Source organism: Sylvia atricapilla, chromosome 8 (assembly GCF_009819655.1).
Source record: "Sylvia atricapilla isolate bSylAtr1 chromosome 8, bSylAtr1.pri, whole genome shotgun sequence".
In the NCBI taxonomy this organism is placed as follows: domain Eukaryota; kingdom Metazoa; phylum Chordata; class Aves; order Passeriformes; family Sylviidae; genus Sylvia; species Sylvia atricapilla.
Window position 1 is genome coordinate 35193746 of NC_089147.1, and position 21957 is coordinate 35215702.

At 40.6% G+C, this 21957-nt stretch overlaps 1 protein-coding gene across 2 annotated transcripts in view; it reads left to right on the forward strand.

Moving 5' to 3' along the window:
- The window catches only part of CTNNA3 (catenin alpha 3), a 411551-nt gene that overhangs the window by 238460 nt on the left and 151134 nt on the right, over nt 1-21957 (forward strand). For both annotated transcript variants that reach the window (XM_066324417.1, XM_066324416.1), the window contains exons 8-9: nt 1496-1576; nt 6594-6746. In XM_066324417.1, coding sequence (XP_066180514.1) covers nt 1496-1576; nt 6594-6746 — 234 coding nt within the window. The remainder of the gene's footprint in view (nt 1-1495; nt 1577-6593; nt 6747-21957) is intronic.

A 21957-nucleotide genomic window follows, 5' to 3' on the forward strand; every position in this document is an offset into this window, starting at 1 on the left:
AGGTGAAGTTCAGACCTTTCTCCAAGACCTGGTTTTGATCATCTGTTCCCTGCAAAGACTGTAGGCAGTTTTGGAGATAGAAGGTCATAGGAGATTTTCTAAACCTCCCTGAAAAGAAAAGCTCAATTCTTAAAGTAATTTTTCCATTCAGTTGATAGAGAATGTGCTAATCATTTCAAGGCATTTATGACATTGCACATTCAGTTTTAATGTAAGAGTTGTTTTCTTGCTACCTCTAGTCTTTGTTTTAATATTACGCATATTATCCTGTGCACAGGTTTCTTAGCAAGGAAAGAACTGTGATTGAAGTATGATGTGTAGATAACAAGCTTATGCTCCTGGATGCTTCCCAAGATATTACTGCTTTCATATTAATTTTAATGTTATTTATAAAATGAGACAGTCATGTCCATAATGGAGACTTCCTGGTGTTTGGTAAATGAAGTCCAAGAACCATGGTCAGTGTACATAGCTATTGCTTAGCATTTATGAGAGTCTGGTTCTTTGTACTGTAAATGTCATGTGTGCTGACTTTGTGTAAAGCATCACTATTTGCAGTTCTTTTCCTTCAGACCAGGGCAGTGAGCAGTGCTCCAAGGTAGTGAACAGTGATTGCTTGCTTTGGGCAAAGTTCATCAGGCTTTTTGAGTTTTCATATAGTTTCAGTACTAACAGGGGAAAAACAATTCCAGCCAGCTAGTAGGCACAGAAGTATTATGGTAATGTTGTAGGGAAAAAAGGCTAAGTGGTCCAGGGAAGTGTGAAGTACACTTTTCAAATAGGGAACGGTGATAGAAGCACTGCACTTATAGGTGGAAATAAAAAAAAAAATTAAATTTGTTTAGGAAGTAAAACTGATTCTCTTCAGACCTTTCAAATATCTCAAGAACTTAGTCTTCTAGATGCTGTAGAATGAAGAGATTGCCATTTCATGGACAGTGTTTGCATTGCAACATCTTGGACATTTTGAAACTCACCAATTCTGTTTTACAGAAGGAAAATAATGAACACTGCAGACAAAAGCATAACCAAACTGAATTGTGGGCACCTGAATTTATACATTGTTTGTAGAGAGAGAGCATAATTTTTTCACATGAATACAGTAGTAATGGATTGCCGTAAATATTATTAGTAGTGTTGTTGTTACTACTAATATTAATCATCATCATCACCACCATCATCACTACCATCATAATTCTATTCATATTGTTGATTACACTGGGAGTATTACAGCAATTCAGAAGTTAAGATGTGTTTATTTTGTTCCTCTATGCTGCTTCTAATGAATATATTTTGATTCAGCAAATTATGCTTAACATCACAAATTGGCATTCTGTGAATATTGTGGTACTGGCTCTTGAAATGAAGGAAAAATTTGAAAAACCCTTCAGCATGTAGGATTTACCAAATGCTCTGATGCACTGGGGACACAAAGACTGTGTTTGCTGAGGGATCCCAGACAACCACTGAATGTTTTCTGTCTCATTGCTTGCAGACTGACAAGGCAGAGAGAAGCAATGCCTTGAATGTTGCCATAGATGGTATGTGCAAGAAGACCAGAGACCTCCGCAGACAGGTGAGCACCTGGGGGGAAAGGTAGAAAAAGGTCTTGAGGGGTTCTTTTCCAGTTTGCTATTTTCAGTTTATGCATTTTGAAAATAAGATTTTTTTTCCCCATAATAAAAATATCTTGAAGACAATTGCACCATTCCACAGAATATTTACATGGCAGTTTTCAAAACTCTGGGAGGAAACCCCGCCAGATGATATTGGGTGTATATATACCTGTGTGTTTGCATGTCTAAATAGATTTGCTGTAGGTATATACCAGTAATCTACTCTGGCTATCAGGATTTGTTTGATTTTCAATAAGCTAGAGTTATTGCTGGTTGTTGGAACCTTGAAGGAACTACTGAATCACTATGTGTGTGGCTTTACAGCTGTGAGACCTCTTGCCACACAAGGGGCTCCTTGGAATGCCCAGTCCACAGTCTACCTCCCCATTTTACACCCAGTGTCCTAAAACTAACACGAGACATGGACCAGAATTCACAGCTTCAGTGAAGGGCAGGAGGTTTGCAGTAGACATCAGCTGTGTTTACACCCTTTCTCTGCAATAAATATCTTTGAGAAAAACTGCAAATTATGCTGGAAGGGTGTCATGTGCCCTTTTAGGAAAGAAAACCCCTAGAAAGTCAGTAGTTCTTTCAGCCAGGCTGCCCCAACCAGCTGCATGAAAATTTACAGCCACACAGAACATGAGCACGCCTCTTTCAGTCTGTCTCCAGCTTGGGATGTTTGCCAACTCCTTGGTGGGAGACCATCCTTCCCAGCTTTGTGTTCAGTTTTGCAAGTCAGCCTGTGCTTCAAGATGAGGAATAAATTCCTTCCTGCTCCCATAACCAGCCAGAGGAAGCCTTGAAAAATTAGAAGAATATCATATAAGTACAATGTTTACATTAAAGTAGCTATTCAGTTTCTGCTTACATTCTGTCCAAAATATGTTCAGTGCAGAGACCTGAATCACCAGCTCAGTGTGTCTAGGAACCCTTCCATTCATTTCTTTCCGTGAATTAATTAAACTCCAGCTTAAAACACTTTATTGACTCTGTTACAGTAGTTAAAAGCTGTTAACTAATTCAATTTGCGTCTTTCTGTAAACCTTTAGAAAATGTTCCGGCTGAACGTCATCATGCCCAATTTACAGTCAATCTAGAACCAGTAAATTTTTCTTACCAGAACAGCTCTGTGCTTCTTGACATTTTTTCCACTGGAAAGCGTTTATGAGAAATATTTTACCTGTTTCTTCCAATTCTATGTTCATACATATGAATTGCGTAAGAATTGTTTTAGGAAGAGTGCTTACTGCATGTCTAATTCCTGACCTGGGAGACGTAAAATTGTGAGTTTTGTGCCTGCAGATACCACAGTAGGGGCTTATTTGCTTTCATTTGGAAACATTCATTATTCTGTCTCCCAGCAATTTTACAAGAAACATGAAAATTGTTGTTTGCTCTACTCTTACAGCTTTTATAATACTTTATTTTTTAATGATACTGTGTACCTTTGCTGGTGTTGCATCAGGCACTCTCAGTGGATTCAGGGCTGTGATGTGCAGTGGACTCTGCTTTCAGTCGTGGCTGGGACTGCCTCTGCAGAATTGGGGTTAAAGATGAAACCTTACAAACGATTACTTTTAGATCTCCTCAGTAGTACCCAATGAACCAAACCATCAGAGAGGTGCTGTCCCAGTCAGCAGCCTGGCTGTGGGTTCTGCCATGGGCCCCTTTGGAACAGCTTTGCACAACACAGCAAGGAAAGGGAAGGAAGGCTTGTGTCTGGTAAGACTGAAGGCAAAAGAAGCTGTCCCCAGAACAGGGTATTCTATGAGCTGTAAAATCTTCCAGGCTTCTCAAGGGAAGTTACTTGCATTCGTTTCAGGACCTTGGCAAGTACTTGCAGGGACTTTAAATGTTCTGCTTTGTTTTGATTTTTGCTTGTATTGTGCTGGAGATGGGCATGTAATTTCTCTGTGTGCAGTTTTACCTGGGTCATTGATGAGGAGAGCTGTATGAATATTTAGGAAGGAATTCCTTATTTATTCCAATTTGTAACTATGGGAAATTACCACACTCAGTTCTTGCCTCCCAGCTCTTTCCCAGTGTAGCCTGAATGGACTGCACAGATGTTTCTCCTGTGGTTGTTCTGCAGTTCTGGCTGGTTAGTTGTTTTAATAGATGTTATTCCTGGTGATGGTCTTATATTTCTGTGTAACTTCTTTGTCATGGGTAACTGTTTCTGGACACAGGAGAGCTGGCCTTCCTGGCTCCCTTTGAAACAGGAAAGGGAGATCCCTCAGTAACAACTGCTCTGAGGTTTGACCTGGACTTTTGCCAGGGTAGTCTGGTAAGGCAAGAGGCAAACAGGGTTTTCTGTGCTCATCAGTACTGATGTTTAATAGTGTTCCAAACAGCTGCTGGCATTTTTTTTCTCTACCCTCCAATGTTTTTGATAACCTTATGCCCCATGTTTTATAAAACAACGTGTTCCTGTGTTATTTTTTAATGCATTTCGATATCAAAACGAAAATTCTCCATGCTTTTGTAACAGTCTACTCAAAGGGTAAGACCTTGCATCTTAAGAAGAAAACAATGTGTCAGACATCATCCTCTCCCTCCTTTCCCTCTTCTGATCGTGTCTCTTTGACTTAAAAATACGAGCAAAAGTTTAATTATAGCACAATAACTTCCCTAGCATTGCATGCTGGCACTGCTGCTGCTGTCCTTTGTTCATATGCCTCTCTTCTGGCTACTTAGCTTTGAGCATTTTGCCCTACAGGTGGCCAGAATCAGAAACAGATTACTGAGTCATGGAAGAAATGCTTGTTAGAGTTAGCATGAAAAGAAATAGATACTGCTTCTGATATTATTCCTTCTTTTTCTGTGCTGTATTTCTTTGTTGTTTAATGCTACACAAGGCAACCTCTGCAGCTCTCAGCTTCATGTATTCCTTTGCAGAGCTTCAACGGGAACATAATTTCAAACTTGTTTGTTTTCAGCAAAGACATGTCATTATCTTTGATTTTGTTGAAGAAGATCCGATTTGCTGCATAATTGCAGGACAGAGCATTTCTTAGAACAAAATAGTGATGATAATTTCTGTGTGAAAGGTTAATTAAGCCAAGAAAACTGGTGAAAAGCTATAGCAAAGAATTATGCAGTGAGAGCTAAACTTGGGCTGCTGGTTTGAAATTGGGTATCTCAAGCTCACCACAAATGTGACTGGGGTTATTGTGATACTTTGCCAAGGCTGTGAAAGTCCTGCAGTCTGGGCTGTACAGAACTCCGGAATATTCCTGTTGGACATAATGAGTCATCAGCCATGCATATGATGGTTTCACCACTTTTTGTTGTTGTTTTTTGTAAAGTGAAATCTTAATTTTTAAACTGTGACTCTTCAAAGTCACATTTGTGTGCCTAATTTTAAACAGGCACGAATATCCATTTTCGTCAACTGAGCCTTCACAGCAGAGAAATCTTAGCAGATAACTTGGCAGGACTGGAGGTTCAATGTATTTTATTTCTAGTAGTGAGACTTTCTAATAACTTTTTTTTTTTTTTTTTTTTTTAATTCCAGCCTGAATAGAGCTGAGAATGTAAGAAATCCAATTTTGTGTTGGAATCCCAGAGCCTCTGTGTTTGTAAATTACTTTGCAGAACATACAGTGTATCCAGACAGTGTATCCTAATGTGGTAGGCTACTGTAGGTTAGGAGACAAAGAAACCATTCCAAACATAAATTGCCTGCGTTTGTTTAGGAGGTATGTCTGTCCCTCTGGTGAGTCGAGGAGAGCTGACTTTAGGTGGAGAGGCTATCCAAAAGCCTGTGCTGGAATTCATATCCGGATCTTGTCTGATAATCAGCAGAGTTCTCCACTATTCTTTCTGCTGTGTGTGGTCACTGCCTTGCTTACAAACACAGCAGCATCAAAAAGATTGTGTTTTTTTCTATTTTTCTCGTGGTAGGAGTCTTTACTTCTACTGAATTTTCACACAGATACATTGGAACAAAACGCCCAGTGAAAACAGTACTTTGGCAACAGCATGATGAGCTTTAAAACATTTAGTGTCCTTTTCTGTTCCAATCAGTATTTTTCTATATACTGTAAAAATACTGGATTGGGAAATTCAGTGCATTTGATGATTAAGTTGCATGTCATGTGTTCCAGTTGGTATGTTTGTTGTAGTGCTGCATGATCTAAAAGAACAGCTCTCATGTGTAGGTGACATGCAAAATAACCTCTCAAGTCATGTCCCAGTGCTTGGTTACAAGCTTCTGTGAAGCCTAATTTAAGAGAGGTAATTTATAGCAGAATGTTATACTTCTTTAATAATTTAAGTTAGAAGTTGAAGAACAATTAATTTAAGCAGAGAAAATTGAACTCCAGCCTCATTTATAGATCTTCCTGCTCTATTAATACATTATCAGGTGGCACAATGAGTAATCTCATTGACATAATTACCATGAAGGCTGCCATTCTGCAAACCAGACTCTGTTGGTGGGTTTCCCAGGGAGAAAATACTTGAGTAGCTTTGCAATTATGAAATCATGGGATGTAGCTGTTTTGTGAGTACAAACATGATTAAATTAATATTTTCTTTGTAAAATAAATAGCCTTTTCCTTTGGCATTTGAATTACAAGGGAGAGCACCCAGGAGATTATGAGGTCTGGGCTGACTAATTTTTCACATGTGGAATCACTAAAGTAGCCTATTCATCAAGAAAAGGGAATATTTGTGTGGCTCCCTTGATTTCGAGAGAACCAGTGCATGTTCTAGTGTTTTATGTATCTGTGCAAACACTTAAAAACAGCTATATTTACCTAGTGGCATATTAAAGTTGTCTTTGAAATGAAATATAGTTTCCTGTGTAGTACAGAAATTGTAGCTGCCCCGGGTTTCATACCGATGGTGCAAACAGTGCAGGAATACAGCGTGTACGTGTTTATGTTATAAATGGGAATGGACAATTATTACAGCAGGTTTAATGAATGCCCCAGTTAGCAGGTACTGATGTACTGCTCTCTTTTGCAGCTCCGTAAAGCCATTATAGATCACATCTCAGACTCCTTCCTAGACACCACTGTTCCACTGCTAGTTCTCATTGAAGCTGCGAAGAATGGAAGAGAGAAAGAAATAAAGGAGTATGCTGCTATATTTCGAGAACATACCAGCAGGCTCGTGGAGGTATGTTTGATGGAATTGCACTTTTCCTGGAATACATGGTGTAAGTGGCTTGCCTCTGAACACTGCTTTTGCTGGCAGATATTAAAAAATGTTTAAGGCTGGCATTTCAGGCAAGAATAAATAAGTGGCCTTGGGTAATAGTAAATGTAGTCCATTTTCCTGTAATGGTATGTAGTAAGACAGAGGGCTTTGTGCTTGTATAGCTTTTCATTGCATAGAAGTGAGATGGTGTGGAATTATAATTTGAGAAATGAATGTAAGCCTTTCCATCGAGGTGTTCAGTGGGACCTTGACTAAATGTGTATTTCTGGGAGTATTAGCTCACAGTGTTTGGGATCCTGCTGCCCAAAGTACAGGAGACATGGTGTTAGTGCCAGTTGTTTGCCAGCTTTCTCCCTTGGGAAGTCTGTGACCTGTGCAGGGCTCTGCTGAAGGGGAAATGGGGCTGTGACACAGCGTAGAGCCCGGAGCCCACTGGCAGAATCATTGAATATTCTGGGTTGGAAAGGGCTGCCAAGGATCACCAAGGCCAGCTCCTGCCTGCCTGTTAAACGAATCCCCTGCATACAGTGGAGACTCAGCGTTCATTTCTGAAGGATGTACTTCCTTATTGCTTATAAATGATACTTCAGCACTAAGAGATTTGCAAACACAACTGGGGGAAGATTTTCATTTGTTGGACAATCAGTCCTGCACACGTGACTGAATATGCACTGACCTAAACTCATTTGAACTGGAGCTTGGAACACTGCTGGAATACTAAAGTCAAAAATTCATAGCAATATTATCTCGAGTGCCTGGAAGGAATGCATTAGTAATGTTTGTGGGGTTTTCTAGCTTTTGGTGCTTTTGTGTGCAGTAATGCAAAATGGGGGGAAAAATCAATGAATTCACTCTGCAGCTGAAAATTTACTTAGAAAGACTATTTGGCTCAGAATTAATAATTAATCTTGGGTGATCTAGAGATAAGGAAAGAAAAATAGGTAAGAGCTGAAGTAAGAGTAGGATATTGGATTTACGTTTCTCTTCATGGTCAAGTGATTACAGAATAAGAATAGTTGTTATTCTTTGATTTACAAGACTATCTGATTTTGACCATGGTGCAGAATCAAGTGACAGCTGAAGCACAAACTCAAAGTTCCAAGCTTTTCTGATTTTTAATACTGAAGCTAAACCATCCTGAAGTGACTTCATTTTTAGAATGAACAGGTGACCACTGAAGATCGAATAACTTGACTGAATTACTGAGTACTGCTGAAATACCCAAATTACTATTCATTTTAGAAGACGTAAGCCTAAATTCCAGTATTTGTTTCCTTTCACGGGTATGAACTTGCGTCCCAATGCAAAGACTAGCTGGCCATGAGTGTGGTTGTTTGGTTTGAGAGACTGATGGCTGCACAGATCCTCTGCCTGGAAAATCCAGGCTGTATGTGTGAATACATAGTGTGTGTGTACGTATTTATATTTATGCTGTGACTCATTGTGCTGCCTACAGTGAAGAAAACTTCTAAAGAGAGGCTGTACACAATGCCACCTCTTATTGTTGATTAGTTGTTCCAATGTCACTTTACTGGGGCTGCTGTTGAAAATTATAAATGCTTTTCGTGGGCTGCTATTGAAAATTAACTTGAATTTTACTTTCTGTTATCTTCAGGATATTCAGTAGAATCTTATTTAAAAGTTGCTTACATTGGTTTAATGCCCTTACCAGATCTCTAAATAAGAGCTTAATTGATGGCTTTTTGATAAACTATATTTATCAACTGCTGAACTCTTCAGCAAATTAATTAGGTGGTAGTTGTACTGCATCCATCAACTGTGAACCTATCCAAGGTAAAACAGAACAAAAATGAAAAAAACATTAGCAGCTAAGCAAGTGACCACAAAGGGGTTTTGTGGAGATAAACAGATTTATCTCATTTTTAAGAAAAAATCAATTATTTCCAACACCATCATGTAAGAGAGAGAAATACGGCAACTGTTTTGGGAGTGTTGAATACCACCTAAATTTATGTGAATGTCATAGCTTTTAAATACATTAGAGCAGTTACTTATAGCTGCTCCAACTGGAAGTATATTTGGGTTTTAGTGGCCTAAACCATGTTCAGCTGAGAATATATGTATTTTTAAATGGTTGCAGTGGAGCACTGCACTCTTGCTTTGATTTCTCAAGGGAAATAGTATCTATAGCCTTGGATCTGACCAGAGTGGTGTTCAGCAGCGTATGTCCTTCAACATACACATACTTCAGAGCTGAGACATGGCAAACACTGTCTGTAAAGCACTCCAGGTGTGGGTCTGAGCCAGCTGTAAACCTTTGACATCTCCGTCCTCTGGTAAAGACTTGCACACCCTGACTGTGTGTTGTGCAGAGAAGTGTCTGTGAGACTCCCACGTATGATCTTTTCTTTTGCTGTCTCTGAATTCTGACATCAGAAGAGAAAATTTACACCAGTCCTTGTTTTCCTTCTCCATGCCACTTATTCTTTCTTTTTCTTTTATTGCTTTAAAAGTATTTCTTCTCTTCTAAAACCTTCCTTATTTGGAAGCCAGAAAAGGATCTGCTTGCTCCCTTCCCTGTACCTTTTCCAGCACCTTGCAGTCCATGAGGTGGGAGGGCAGAACTGTGTGTGCTAATCAATGCAGTCAAGATATTTCATAGAATCACAGAAACTGTTGGTTATTTCCTCACAAAGTGACTCACTTTAAATCTCTCTAAACTGAATTTCGTCTCTGTACTGTTTTGTCATCTAGTACCATGACATCCTTTTGCACATCTTCATTCGTTATTTTACTTACTGCTCCAAATAACTCATTAAAATGTCTGTAAACAAAATTTATAAAATAGTTAATGCGGACACTGTGACCACAGTGAAATTCCTGACTGACAGCTTTGTCCCAGTTTCCTGTTGATTTGTTCCTGAGGCTGAAACAAGTGAAGCTAAGCTGTCTGAATCACCCGGGAATTTCCTGGTTGCTCAGCCACCCTAATTCTTGGAGGAGTCTGGCATCCATGTGCCTGGATCTCATACACAGCACACTCAGTGGTCCAGATCTTCCATTCTTCCATTGCTTTCATGGATGAAGAAAGGAATGTCCATTCCTGCTTATTTAAGCATTGCTCTTCTAAAAGATATTTATGGCATAAGGAAGATTTATGACTATTTCCTTTTCACTTTATAAAGGTAAGTTGTTGCACTTGAAGATAGATGCTATGAAATCACCTATATAATCAATGCTGAAGTTTAATTATCTCCAAATTAAGGGAAAAGTGATTTTAAAAAAATGTAGGTTTTCCTGAATCCAATCATGAGTTCAACTTTGAGTCTCCTCTCATAAAAAGCATTGTCTCAGCTCTATCCTGTCAGACAGTGTTGCAGCTGAACGTGTTCTACACACTTGTCAGCCTTCAGAGCAGTTGTTGAGCTGGGCTGATGATGTTAGTGTTGCACCAAAGTTGAACTTGATCATAGTAATTTGAAAGTGAAGGCAGAACAACATGTCAAAAGAGATGATATTGCACTTTCAAAGTAATCAGTGAGCAATAATTTGAATCAGCACAGTGGTATTGCCTATTCTCATATATCCTTTGTTAATGTTGTTCTATGGCTCAGTTATAAATATGCTGTTGTTGCCATATTGATTAAACCATCAGTGTTTAATTTTCCTGTCACAATATTTCACTTGATTGCAGAAATGTGTAAAGTAAGTTTCTGAATCTGGGCCACAAAGACCTGTGGATTTGTGTAGAGACAGATCTCCAGTCAAGAATGGATTTTATTATTGCAGCCAGCAAGTCCAGTGTTGATAGTAATAAAATGATTTTGATGTTACGGGAATAGGCTCTAAACAGTCCATTTTTAAGTAAAACAAGCCATTGATATTTGTGCTATTTCCAGTTTATGCATCTCCTTACGTGCTCGGTTTAAAACCTGTTCTAATACTTCAGGCCTGCATGGCCCACCCACCAGTATCACTCCTCTCAGTGTTCTGCTTGTTGTGTCTTCTTTCAAAGTTAATAAATTCAAGCAGGTATTCTGAGATACTATTGTCTTGGTCTTTTTTTCTATTTAAAACCTTATTTACGCCATTGACTCTTAACCCAAGATGAAGATTTTCTGAAGATTTCTCTTGATTACATAAAGTGCCTGTTTCTTCTTGGACTAAATGATTAGTTTAGTGTGGATGCCTAATTTTTCGATGACAGAAGTGACATGATTTGTACCTTGAGAGTTAACTGTTGGTCTATCTTGAGACGTGCATTATGTTGCATTCTCTTATGCTTTGTATAGCAGTTTTAATCAGGCAGATCCTATATTTGAGGGCAGTTTTTTAATCTGTTTTTGAAAAATCAAGGATGCTCGAAGAGTAGATTTTGAAATGGTTTGTATATAAACACAATAGACTGAGTTGGTTATAATAAAAACAAAAGTTCATCTTCTCACAAAGGTTAATCCAACAGTGAGTTTGCTGTGGAAATTAGAAGTACTGCTTAAATTATCAAGAGAGATTTTTTGTGATTTCTATTTTAATCTGAAGAATTCTTTAATAGAATCAAGTCTTGAGAAAGAGGATACTTCTTTCTCCTCTTTGAATGGGAAATGTTAACTGAGCTAAGCTAAATTGCTGCTACACTGATTCACTGCTCACACTGTAATTTAAGAAACAAACAGTATCCTCATAGGCCAGTGACCTTCGTAAATCGGCTTGAGCAGTGAGATCTCTTACAAATCTCCCTTCTGAATTAGCATTTGGAAGTTACAGGCTTTCCTTCCAAAACTGAATTAGGGCACAACAAAGTAATACAATTCAGAAGCATGTCTGTAAATTCAGTGAGGTCCAAAAAATCAGTGAGATGGAAAGGCTGAACACCATACCGGCTCTGGGGAGATAATATTTCCAGAGGTAGTAGCAACTAAATATCTTTCTTGTGTTCTTAGGCTTTCTCCTTGCTGAGTTTATTAACTGCTCTGTGCTCTTAGCCTGGAGGTTCTACCTGCTGTTGAAATGTCCACAGGCTTGGGCTGTCAGCCGCACTTCCCAGGAGCATCAGCTGGGGCTCTGTGGCCAGCACTGTTATTGGGAGAGCTCAGACAGTGGCAAGGGATTTGGGATACCGTGGTTGACATCTGCACGCTGCCATAGCTGCCCAAGAATTGCACACACCAGAGTGTCTGGGTGTTTAAATGTGAATAGTGTACATTCAGCTATGTGCAGGAAACAGAATAGTCCCAGTTATGTTGTAAAAAAAAACCCCAAACCACATGAAACTGCCCACTTTGGCTATGATGTTGGACACTTCCCACATTTGTAATGAACACTCAGCTGCTGAAGTATTTTGACGAGCACCAAGGGTGATGTTAAACATTCTTCTGATGGAGGTTATTTTAGGCTGCAGTGCCTTATATTCCTCATATACTGCATCAAATACTTCTAAGTCTGAATATTGATTATGTAACATTGAATAAACCCTAGAATATATTGCAGGATGAAAAAAGGTTTGGGTTAAGATTCTCTCTGTAGTCTAAGTCTTTGTGAGCCTTGGCTAAAAAAATTCTTCGAAGATCTGTTTTTTTTAGAAAATGCTTGTTATTAATGGGAATTCCATATTAAAATGCAGCAATTTTGAAAAAAATATTAAAAATATGAAGATGAAGTACTTTTGGATTTGACACATTTAGGTTTTGCTTTGAAATACCTTCTAATTTTAAATGTTGCAATTATATTGCAAATCTAGTTGGAATATTTGACTGTATGGAAACATTGTCACAGAGTCTTCTAGGAAATTTCAAAATTATCTGTGTATATAAAGATTATTTTAAATGATGAAAATTAAGGCCAAATAATAATGAAAAGCTTTACGGGACCCAGGTGAACTTTCTAGCCCCTTGTAAGACAAGCCTGTTTTTAGTGACTGGAGTGTTCTGGCCTCCGATTCACTTCTACCAGACACAAAAGCAAATTCTGCTGTTGAGATAACAAGTATGTAACAGTGACCAAAAAATAGGTAACAAGAAGAAATTGTCCCAGCTAGGGACAAAAGTAGGCCCTGTGTAGCTGGCAGATTCTCGTTTGAGGAAGCTGACAGACTGTTCTCCTGAGCTGATCCGTCACGGAGATGTAATGCTTTCTGAGAGGAGGAGTGATAGGCTGGCTGAACTTGAGATTAAAAAAGGAATTTGATGGCAGCACGGAAGAATCCTCTGATTATCTTTTCTTTTGGCACAGATGCAAATCTCCCACTGCGGTGTTTAAAGGGCAGCTACACCAAGCAGAGGCAGAGAGATTTAATAGAAGTGGAGGTGATGATGAAGTGAACTTTGTGTTCTTCATCCCTTCTCTCGGTATACCAATACACCTTTTGCTCTGTCGTTTGATCTAATAATACTGACTTCAGGTCTGCTGGTACATAAATTTGACACTTCAGCCTCTGGCCTAATTCTTGCCAGTGTGTTTTTCAGTTTTGCCTGTATTGCAACGTGACGGTGCTGGCTTCTGTGACTACAGACAAGGGACAGTAACACACAGCACATGTATTTTAGTGCATCAGTGTTGTGATGTGTGGATATAGAGCAGCAGAGGCATGCAGGACACAGAGTGTTGCTCAAAAACCAAGTTTGCAAGTTAGTACGATGATTTCGAGCACAGAAAATGCACATCTATTGAAGGTGAAGTCTCCTTAAGAGAGCATTAAAAAAAAAAAGAAGTTAAAGGCTCTAAAGGAGAAAAGCCCTTGAGTTATAAAAAATGCATATTGTTTCTGTTTCTTTAAGGAAATTGAGGTTTTAGATATAACTAGATTAAAGATGATTTTTTTGTTTAATACTATGAGAATTACAATGCCATTTTGGCAAACAATATGGAAGAACTCATGTATGGTAAAATGAACTGTTTTCAGCGTTAGTGGTTCATTTGCAAAATGTTTGCAAACCTGAGGACAGTGGAAATAATAGTAAGCGTCTGGTAACCAAAAATAATATTGAGAATAAATGAATAAGCATGCTCAGGAAAACACTTCCTTTCTCCCAAAAGGCAAAACACAGCCGCTAGCTCTAGAACTAAAGCTGTCTACATCTGCCTCTTGTGGATATACAGCTCGGCCAAAAGTCAGTTTTAATCTGGAATCTGCAAAATCTAACAGGTTGCTTACTATATTCTATTCAAACTATATTCTATTCAAGCAATAAACATGTCTCCTTAAGTGCAATGGAAGAACTCTCACACTTCAGTCTGTTTTATTGGCATGCATCTAAAAGTGTTCTTATTCACCACCTCGTCTGATTTTGTATGTAATTTGATACATCTCTCTAAATATATTCACCCAGAAAATTGAGTTGAGAGCAACTTTCCATAGGTCTGGAAGATGCAACAAACCCATCCTAAACAAATCATCTCACTCTTGTACTTTCCTGAGGGTACAACCAACTTTCAAGCAGCTGTTACTTTTACCTCTGAACATCCTGTACTTAAGGACTGCATTATTTACCTCAGCTTTTACTTGGAGGTAGAGTCCATGGAAATAAACCTACTTGAACTCTGAAAACCAACAGCGCCCCTGATTTGATATCCAGTATACACTTGCATAGTTTCCTGTCAGATAGCAGCTTAATCTAAAGTGGATTTAATAATCCTTTAATTTTGCCTTATGTATCAAAGTACTGCATGTACAAAGTCCTGTCAATTGGAAGACTCAGATTTCTTTCTACCACCTTCAAAGACAATTGGGAATTGAGAATTCTCAGCACTACTCCTATTTCTATCACTTTTAATCTCAGACTGGAAAACAAAAAATAAAAATAACATTTTAATCCTTCATTGCCTCTTTTTTAATATTGATTTTACTGAGCTGTTGAAAAATAAAACTACTTCTGACAGTGGCACAACTTCCAAACTGCATACGTAGAGGTCAAACTGACAAATTACAGGAATGTCTTTATTAACTTTCAGAATATCAGAAGAGAGCAGAATCTTTAATGATTCTCCTTTGGAGTAAAATCAGAAGACAAGAAGCCTGAATCCTGTTATGTGGAAGTTTTTGGTTTCAGGCTGTTCAATGCTAAGGGTTTTCGTCCCCAGATTTAAGATCCAAGTCAAGGGCTTGTATTTTGCTGTTGCTTTTGCTCTTACTATTCTTCTTTAACCCATAATATACTTTCAGTGGTATGATCATATCTGTCAAAACAGCAGTTGAAGACTGTAAACTGTGGGCTATATCCTCCTATCTATTTTGTGGTACAGTTTGTTAGTACAGAGGCGTGCACAGCAGCTGTCCTGAAGATAGAAGGTCCCTTTGCACAGTGGGATCTGCAGGCACAGAACTCCAGTGTGGCTTTCTGCTTCAGGGAGCATCAGTGGAGCAGTTAGCATATGGAGCTGTGGATGCACAACGCTGGGGTCAGCATTTTGGGAATAAAATATATCTGGCAGCAGATTAAGATGTCATTTTTGTAAATAAGATAAGCTCTTTTAAGCACAATCAATATTTATGAATGGGACGTGGATTTTCATTACATTACCATACTAATTAACTGTCCTTTCTTATCACACTTTTTTTTTTTTATTATTATTTTTATTTTTTTTCCCTCAGTTAGTAAGCTAATGATTTGTTTTTGAGAAGAAAACCACTTAATTTTAGTTTGGTCAAATTTCTATGCCTCCTCAGTTTGTGTGACTTGGAATTCCTGTTCAGGCTCCCCTTGTTGCTGTCTGACTTTTTCACTTCCAGGAGAGACCTGTGTGCCACCTCCCTGTTCTGGCAGGGTTTAGTTCATGGGACCAGTGGGGTTCCTTTCTTGTAGCTTCTTCACTGTTCAGTAAAATCCAAAGGCCTCAGTGGACCTGTTTGAGTAACCTGACTGCTGACTTTGCTAATTTTAGCAAGCCTGTGATAAGCAATACTAACAGAACTATAAAAGAAAATAAAAAAGGCACTACCTCATTTTACTTATAGATTTATTTTTTTTCTGCAGCTGTTTAAAAATCAAACATTTGATGTGTGAAACACAAATGCAGTGTTTGTAAGCCCAAGAGTTGGGTGTAAACCCCAGCTTTCCCATTTCAGTGAGTTTGCAGAGTCCCTCAGCAAACTGACCTGCTTGGCAGGAGGGTGTGAGGGCCCTGGGGCAGCCTAGAGACCCTCTGCTGCCAGGTGTTGCTCCAGTTGGGTGGGTGTTTGCAGAGAGCCAGGTAAAGGTGGTTTACCTAATCCTGGTGATGCCATTTGAAGAGGAGGGTTGTATGGAATTACTTTTAAAATTAAAGGCAGCACATGAAAGATGCACAAATTATTTGAAATGCAAAGAAGTGTATTGTGTTCTAATAGAAGCAGTCTGGCAATAGTAATTGGGAGGTGGCTGCCAGATGGAAGGGGACTTTAAAGACAGGTAACTTGTTTCTGGATGTTTTGGAGCTGGTAGATGGATGCTTAATGGAGAGCTAATGTGGTCAAGACAGTGAATTAAGAAAATTAATAAAATTTAGATAAAGTCAGGCATGTACTTCTCATTGTATGTAAGCTTTAAGACTTTGAACCTTGCTGTTTAGGGGCTCACAGAGTTCTAGCATTTTGCAGCAAGCCCTGAATTAATAATGCAAGGATTTTTGCACCTCTGTATAATTAATCAAATAAGGGCCCACTTTTCTATTACTGATTGAACTTCAGGTGATAAATGGTGACATTTTCATTAATCCTCTTAATCACAGCCTTTATTGCGTAAGTGTGAAGCAAGGGAACAAAAGCTAAACAACCCAGAGACTGATCAGACTTTCTGTGTCTGAGGGGCATATTTCAGCAGCTGGAAATGCCAGGCACCTGGTGCTGGGAGTTTGGGAGGGAAGAGGACTCCCCAGCAGCATACACTGGTTAACATGTGTGTGATACTGCCCAGAGAGCTAACACAAGGGCATTGGCACTGACTTCTTGCCTTTTGTTGCTGCAGAAAGCACATTTAGAAGTTCCTCAAGAACATTAGAAATTGTGATAATTGCGATTTCATTATATCCCCAGAAGTCTCATCATTTTAATACATTGATCTGTAATGAGCCAGTCAGCTGTAACAAAGTAATTCCAAAGGTGCCAAAAAAGGCACTCATCATCCAAATATTAACGTGATTTTACTAAAGTTTGTGCTTCTCAAATACCAAACAAGGCTCTGTGTTCATTTCTTAGGGTCTGCTGGTTTGTTTTTTTTTTTTTTTATGGAATGTGAATGCTGTGATAGTTGTTGAAGGAGAAGGTTTACTCTTCATAGTTTTAGACTGAAAGAGGTTAGGTTTAGATGAAGTAGGAGGAAGAAATTCTTCCCTGTGAGGGTGGTGAGGCCCTGGCACAGGTTGCCCAGAGAAGTTGCCCTATCCCTAGAAGTGCTCAAGGCCAGGCTGGATGGGGTTTGGAGCACCCTGGTGTGGTGGGAGGTGTCCCTCCCCATGGCAGGGGTGGGACTGGATGATCCCTTTCAACCCAAAGCATTCTGTGATTTTAAGAGTATTTTCCTGACAATTGGGCAACAATTTGGCTTGCTCAATTTGACCACCTCTCTAGGAGTCTTTCTGGTTATATTACCACTGGCAAATGGTTTTTGAACCAGTATTTTTCTGCCACTGCCTGGGTGATACAAGACTGTACTTCATAACATGAATTTCTTGAAAAACATGTTATTTCATTGGAATAACTGATGAACATTTTTGTTCTGAAATGCAGTTTGTGCACAATACCTAGAGGAGCTATGTCATACCTTGTATTTGAGACAAGAGCGCAAAAGTAGGGCAGATTTTTATAATACGGACAGATTTTTATAATACAGGCAGAACAGCATAAATTAAAAAAAAAAAAAAAAAAGAGAAAAGCTGGAGGGGAAAAAAAAGTAAGGAAATTATCAAAAGACACGGTGGGAAGCCATGTACTAGAATTTCTGATTACAAGGAAGGCAAATGATCATTGTTTATCTGGGAAGTTGGATATGTTTTTGTTTATGACAGCTTGGCTGAGACAAAAGGAACATCCTGCTAGGTATTTCCCTTTGGTTTTATTCGTCTTCTGCAGAAGTTTTTTAAAAGAATCTGAACATCAAAGTTGAACAATACTCAATAATGTCAGTGTAGTTACTTAGAAGAAATTCACTTGGCTAACATTTTAACATCGTTGCATTAAATTGCTTCTTAATAACTCAGCCTAGTATCCAAAATACTGAATTCATGGCGAATTTCTAAAACCTTCTGAAAAGCACAGGCTGGTCTTGCTTGGTGTGAGGAGCCTCCTTGCTAGGCTCAGCAGGGCAGAACTAACCTGTGCAGACAAGCTTTCTCTGTGTGAGCTGTCCTCAGTCACACTATCACAGCCCTTTACCCCGCTGAGGCAGTGAGGGCACAGAGGACAGGAGGAGCCATAGCCCAGGAGCTTTGGTGATGGGAAGTTCAGGTCAGCATATTCTGAGATTCAGCTTTATTAACCAGGAGTCATTTGTAGGTTTGAACTCTAGACTTCCTTGCACAGAGATCTGTTTCCTTTGAAATGTGACTTCTGCATATCTTTTTGTTGCTGTTGGACTGGTGTCTGCTGTGCGTGCGGATCACTTCTCATCAGGGTGTTGCTTTGCGGTGAATAACAGTCAATTCATGTGCCTCTGTTCAAGGCCAGTGTACTGTAAACAAGATAGGATCTCCTAGGACTTTTTCAGTGACCTTAGTATGATCACATTACTGCATTTGAATTCTATGCACATGCTTTTGGGTGAGCCCATACTGATGCTTCACAGACCGCACTGCAATCTGCAGTTTGCAGTCTGGACAGTTTTATTATATCCGTGTTGGTTGGAAGATTTATGAACAGTTTAAAATGTTTTCTTTGTGATCAGTTTCAGATTTCCTAGATCAGAGACCACACAGCAAAAATTAGTCAGGGGTTAAAGTATAAAATGTTTAATGAACCATTAAACTCCATTAACAGAAACAGAGATTTCCACTGCCACAGAAATACTTTATGTTAGTACACAATTTGTTCCATATAAACTACAGCAGCTATGAGCTGAGGTCTGGCTTCCCTGGCAATTGGAATTGGCTGTCTGTACATGCCTTTCATGGCACCATTTACAGAGGAGAAGAAAAACCAAAAAACTTGAGGAAATTACTGATTCTGGTAATGGGACCCTCACACACAGAGCTGTGAGTGATAGGACACACACACACACACACACACACACACAGAGCTGTGAGCGATGGGACACACACACACACACACACACACACACACACACACACACAGAGCTGTGAGCGATGGGACCCTCACACACACACACACACACACACACACACACACACACACACACACACAGAGCTGTGAGCGATGGGACCCTCACACACACACACACACACACACACACACACACACACACACACACAGAGCTGTGAGTGATGGGACCCTCACACACACACACACACACACACACACACACACACACACAGAGCTGTGAGCGATGGGACACACACACACACACACACACACACACACACACACACACACACACACAGAGCTGTGAGCGATGGGACCCTCACACACACACACACACAGAGCTGTGAGCGATGGGACCATCAAACACACACACACACACACACACACACACACACACACACACACAGAGCTGTGAGCGATGGGACACACACACACACACACACACACACACACACACACACACACACACAGAGCTGTGAGCGATGGGACCCTCACACACACACACACACACACACACACACACAGAGCTGTGAGCGATGGGACACACACACACACACACACACACACACACACACACAGAGCTGTGAGCGATGGGACACACACACACACACACGCACACAGACACACACACACACACACACACACACACACACAGACACACACACAGAGCTGTGAGCGATGGGACTCACACACACACACACACACACACACACACACACACACACACACACACACAGAGCTGTGAGCGATGGGACCCTCACACACACACACACACACACACACACACACACAGAGCTGTGAGCGATGGGACCCTCACACACACACACACACACACACACACACACACACACACACACACACACAGAGCTGTGAGCGATGGGACCCTCACACACACACACACACACACACACACACACACACACACACAGAGCTGTGAGCGATGGGACCCACACACACACACACACACACACACACACACACACAGAGCTGTGAGCGATGGGACCCTCACACACACACACACACAGAGCTGTGAGCGATGGGACCATCAAACACACACACACACACACACACACACACACACACACACACACACACACACACACACACACACACAGAGCTGTGAGCGATGGGACCCTCACACACACACACACACAGAGCTGTGAGCGATGGGACCATCAAACACACACACACACACACACACACACACACACACACACACACAGAGCTGTGAGCGATGGGACACACACACACACACACACACACACACACACACACACAGAGCTGTGAGCGATGGGACCCTCACACACACACACACACACACACACACACACACACACACACAGAGCTGTGAGCGATGGGACCCTCACACACACACACACACACACACACACACACACACACACACACACAGAGCTGTGAGCGATGGGACCCACACACACACACACACACACACACACACACACAGAGCTGTGAGCGATGGGACCCTCACACACACACACACACAGAGCTGTGAGCGATGGGACCCTCACACACACACACACACACACACACACACACACACACCTGTGTGTTCAGTCTGGCCCCATGTCCCCCAGCTCAGCCCTGTGCCCTCCGTGTCCACTCCTGGAAGGTTTGCAGCGGGCTGTGAGCACTGGTGTGTGCGGCTTTGGCTGCGTGTCCCTGCATGGAGCTTTCAACCTGAGTGCAGAGGCTGCATTTCGGTGACCTAGTGGTGGAATCCTGCTGTCCCTGCCACTGGAATTCTGCCTTTTTGTGCATCGGCCTTCCACCTTTTTGTCTGCCCCAGTCCTGATGTGCCAGGCACTGGCTCTGAGGTGAAGCAACATGGGCAGGGTGGCCATCTAAAACCACCCACTGCTCTGAGTTTTCCTTTTTAATGTCTGCTTCGAGGTGTTTTTTCTCTTTTGAAACCAGGGGCCTTTGGTGACCTTGCTGCTTTAAAGGCTAACTTCATGCAGCATAAGTTCTAAAATATCCATCTGTGATGCAACAGCAGAAAACAACATGTTAGGAGGGTTTTTTTTTTCCTTGAGTTCCATAGTTTTCATTGTCAGCTCTTGGAGCCTTGGGGTGAACGAGTGCAGCTCAGCCCCGGCGAGGGACAAACAGCCTGGTGTGGGGGGCGTTTGTGTTGCTCTTGTGGCTTAGTTTTGACACTTTGTCCTTGGGTTTAAAGCTGTCTGTGGATGGAGTGTGGTTTGGTTTTGGTTTGCCAAATTTTGTGTGCCAGCTGGGAGATAGGATTTTGGGAGAAAAAGGCAAAACAGGCCCCAACTTAAGTTAAACAGATAGATTTTATTAACACACACCATGAGAAGCAAAGGAAAAGGGAAAAAAAACACAACTGAATTTCTAAACCAACCCTTTCTCCCACCACAAAATGCTCATTTTCTACAAACAATGTAAAGAGGCAAAACTCAGAACTCCAGGTCAGTACCGCTTATAAAAGTCTTTCATTCAGTCTTTGAGAGAGAGAGAAGTCTCTCCTGTTGTTTGGTTACTTTCCACAAGAGAAACGGTCTGTTTGTGGCTTCCAACTCACACAAAAGCACCCACCCAGGAAATTCTGCAATTGTGGGACCTCCCATATCATGTAGCCTTTCCTGCCACTACACATATGGGTCATAGGCTCACACATATATATTGGGGTGGCACTTTTAAAGATGAACAACTTCAAAGGCAAAGGATTCTCTAACTCAGAGAACAGAGATGTCTTCTTACTTTTACTGGCACAGGGGGCTTCTTCTCATCTCTCTCTGTTCAAACCTCTCATAGGACCACCAAAATCACAACTTCTAATTCAATATTCACTCAGTAAATCAGTGACACCTTTGCTCAGAGAATCCACTAATCATCTCCCCAATTCATATTTTCCACGATTTAAAGGATTATTCTCGCATATTCATATTGCAGACTGTTACCATAATCCATAGGAGATTTTCAACCTAGAATCAAGGCAAC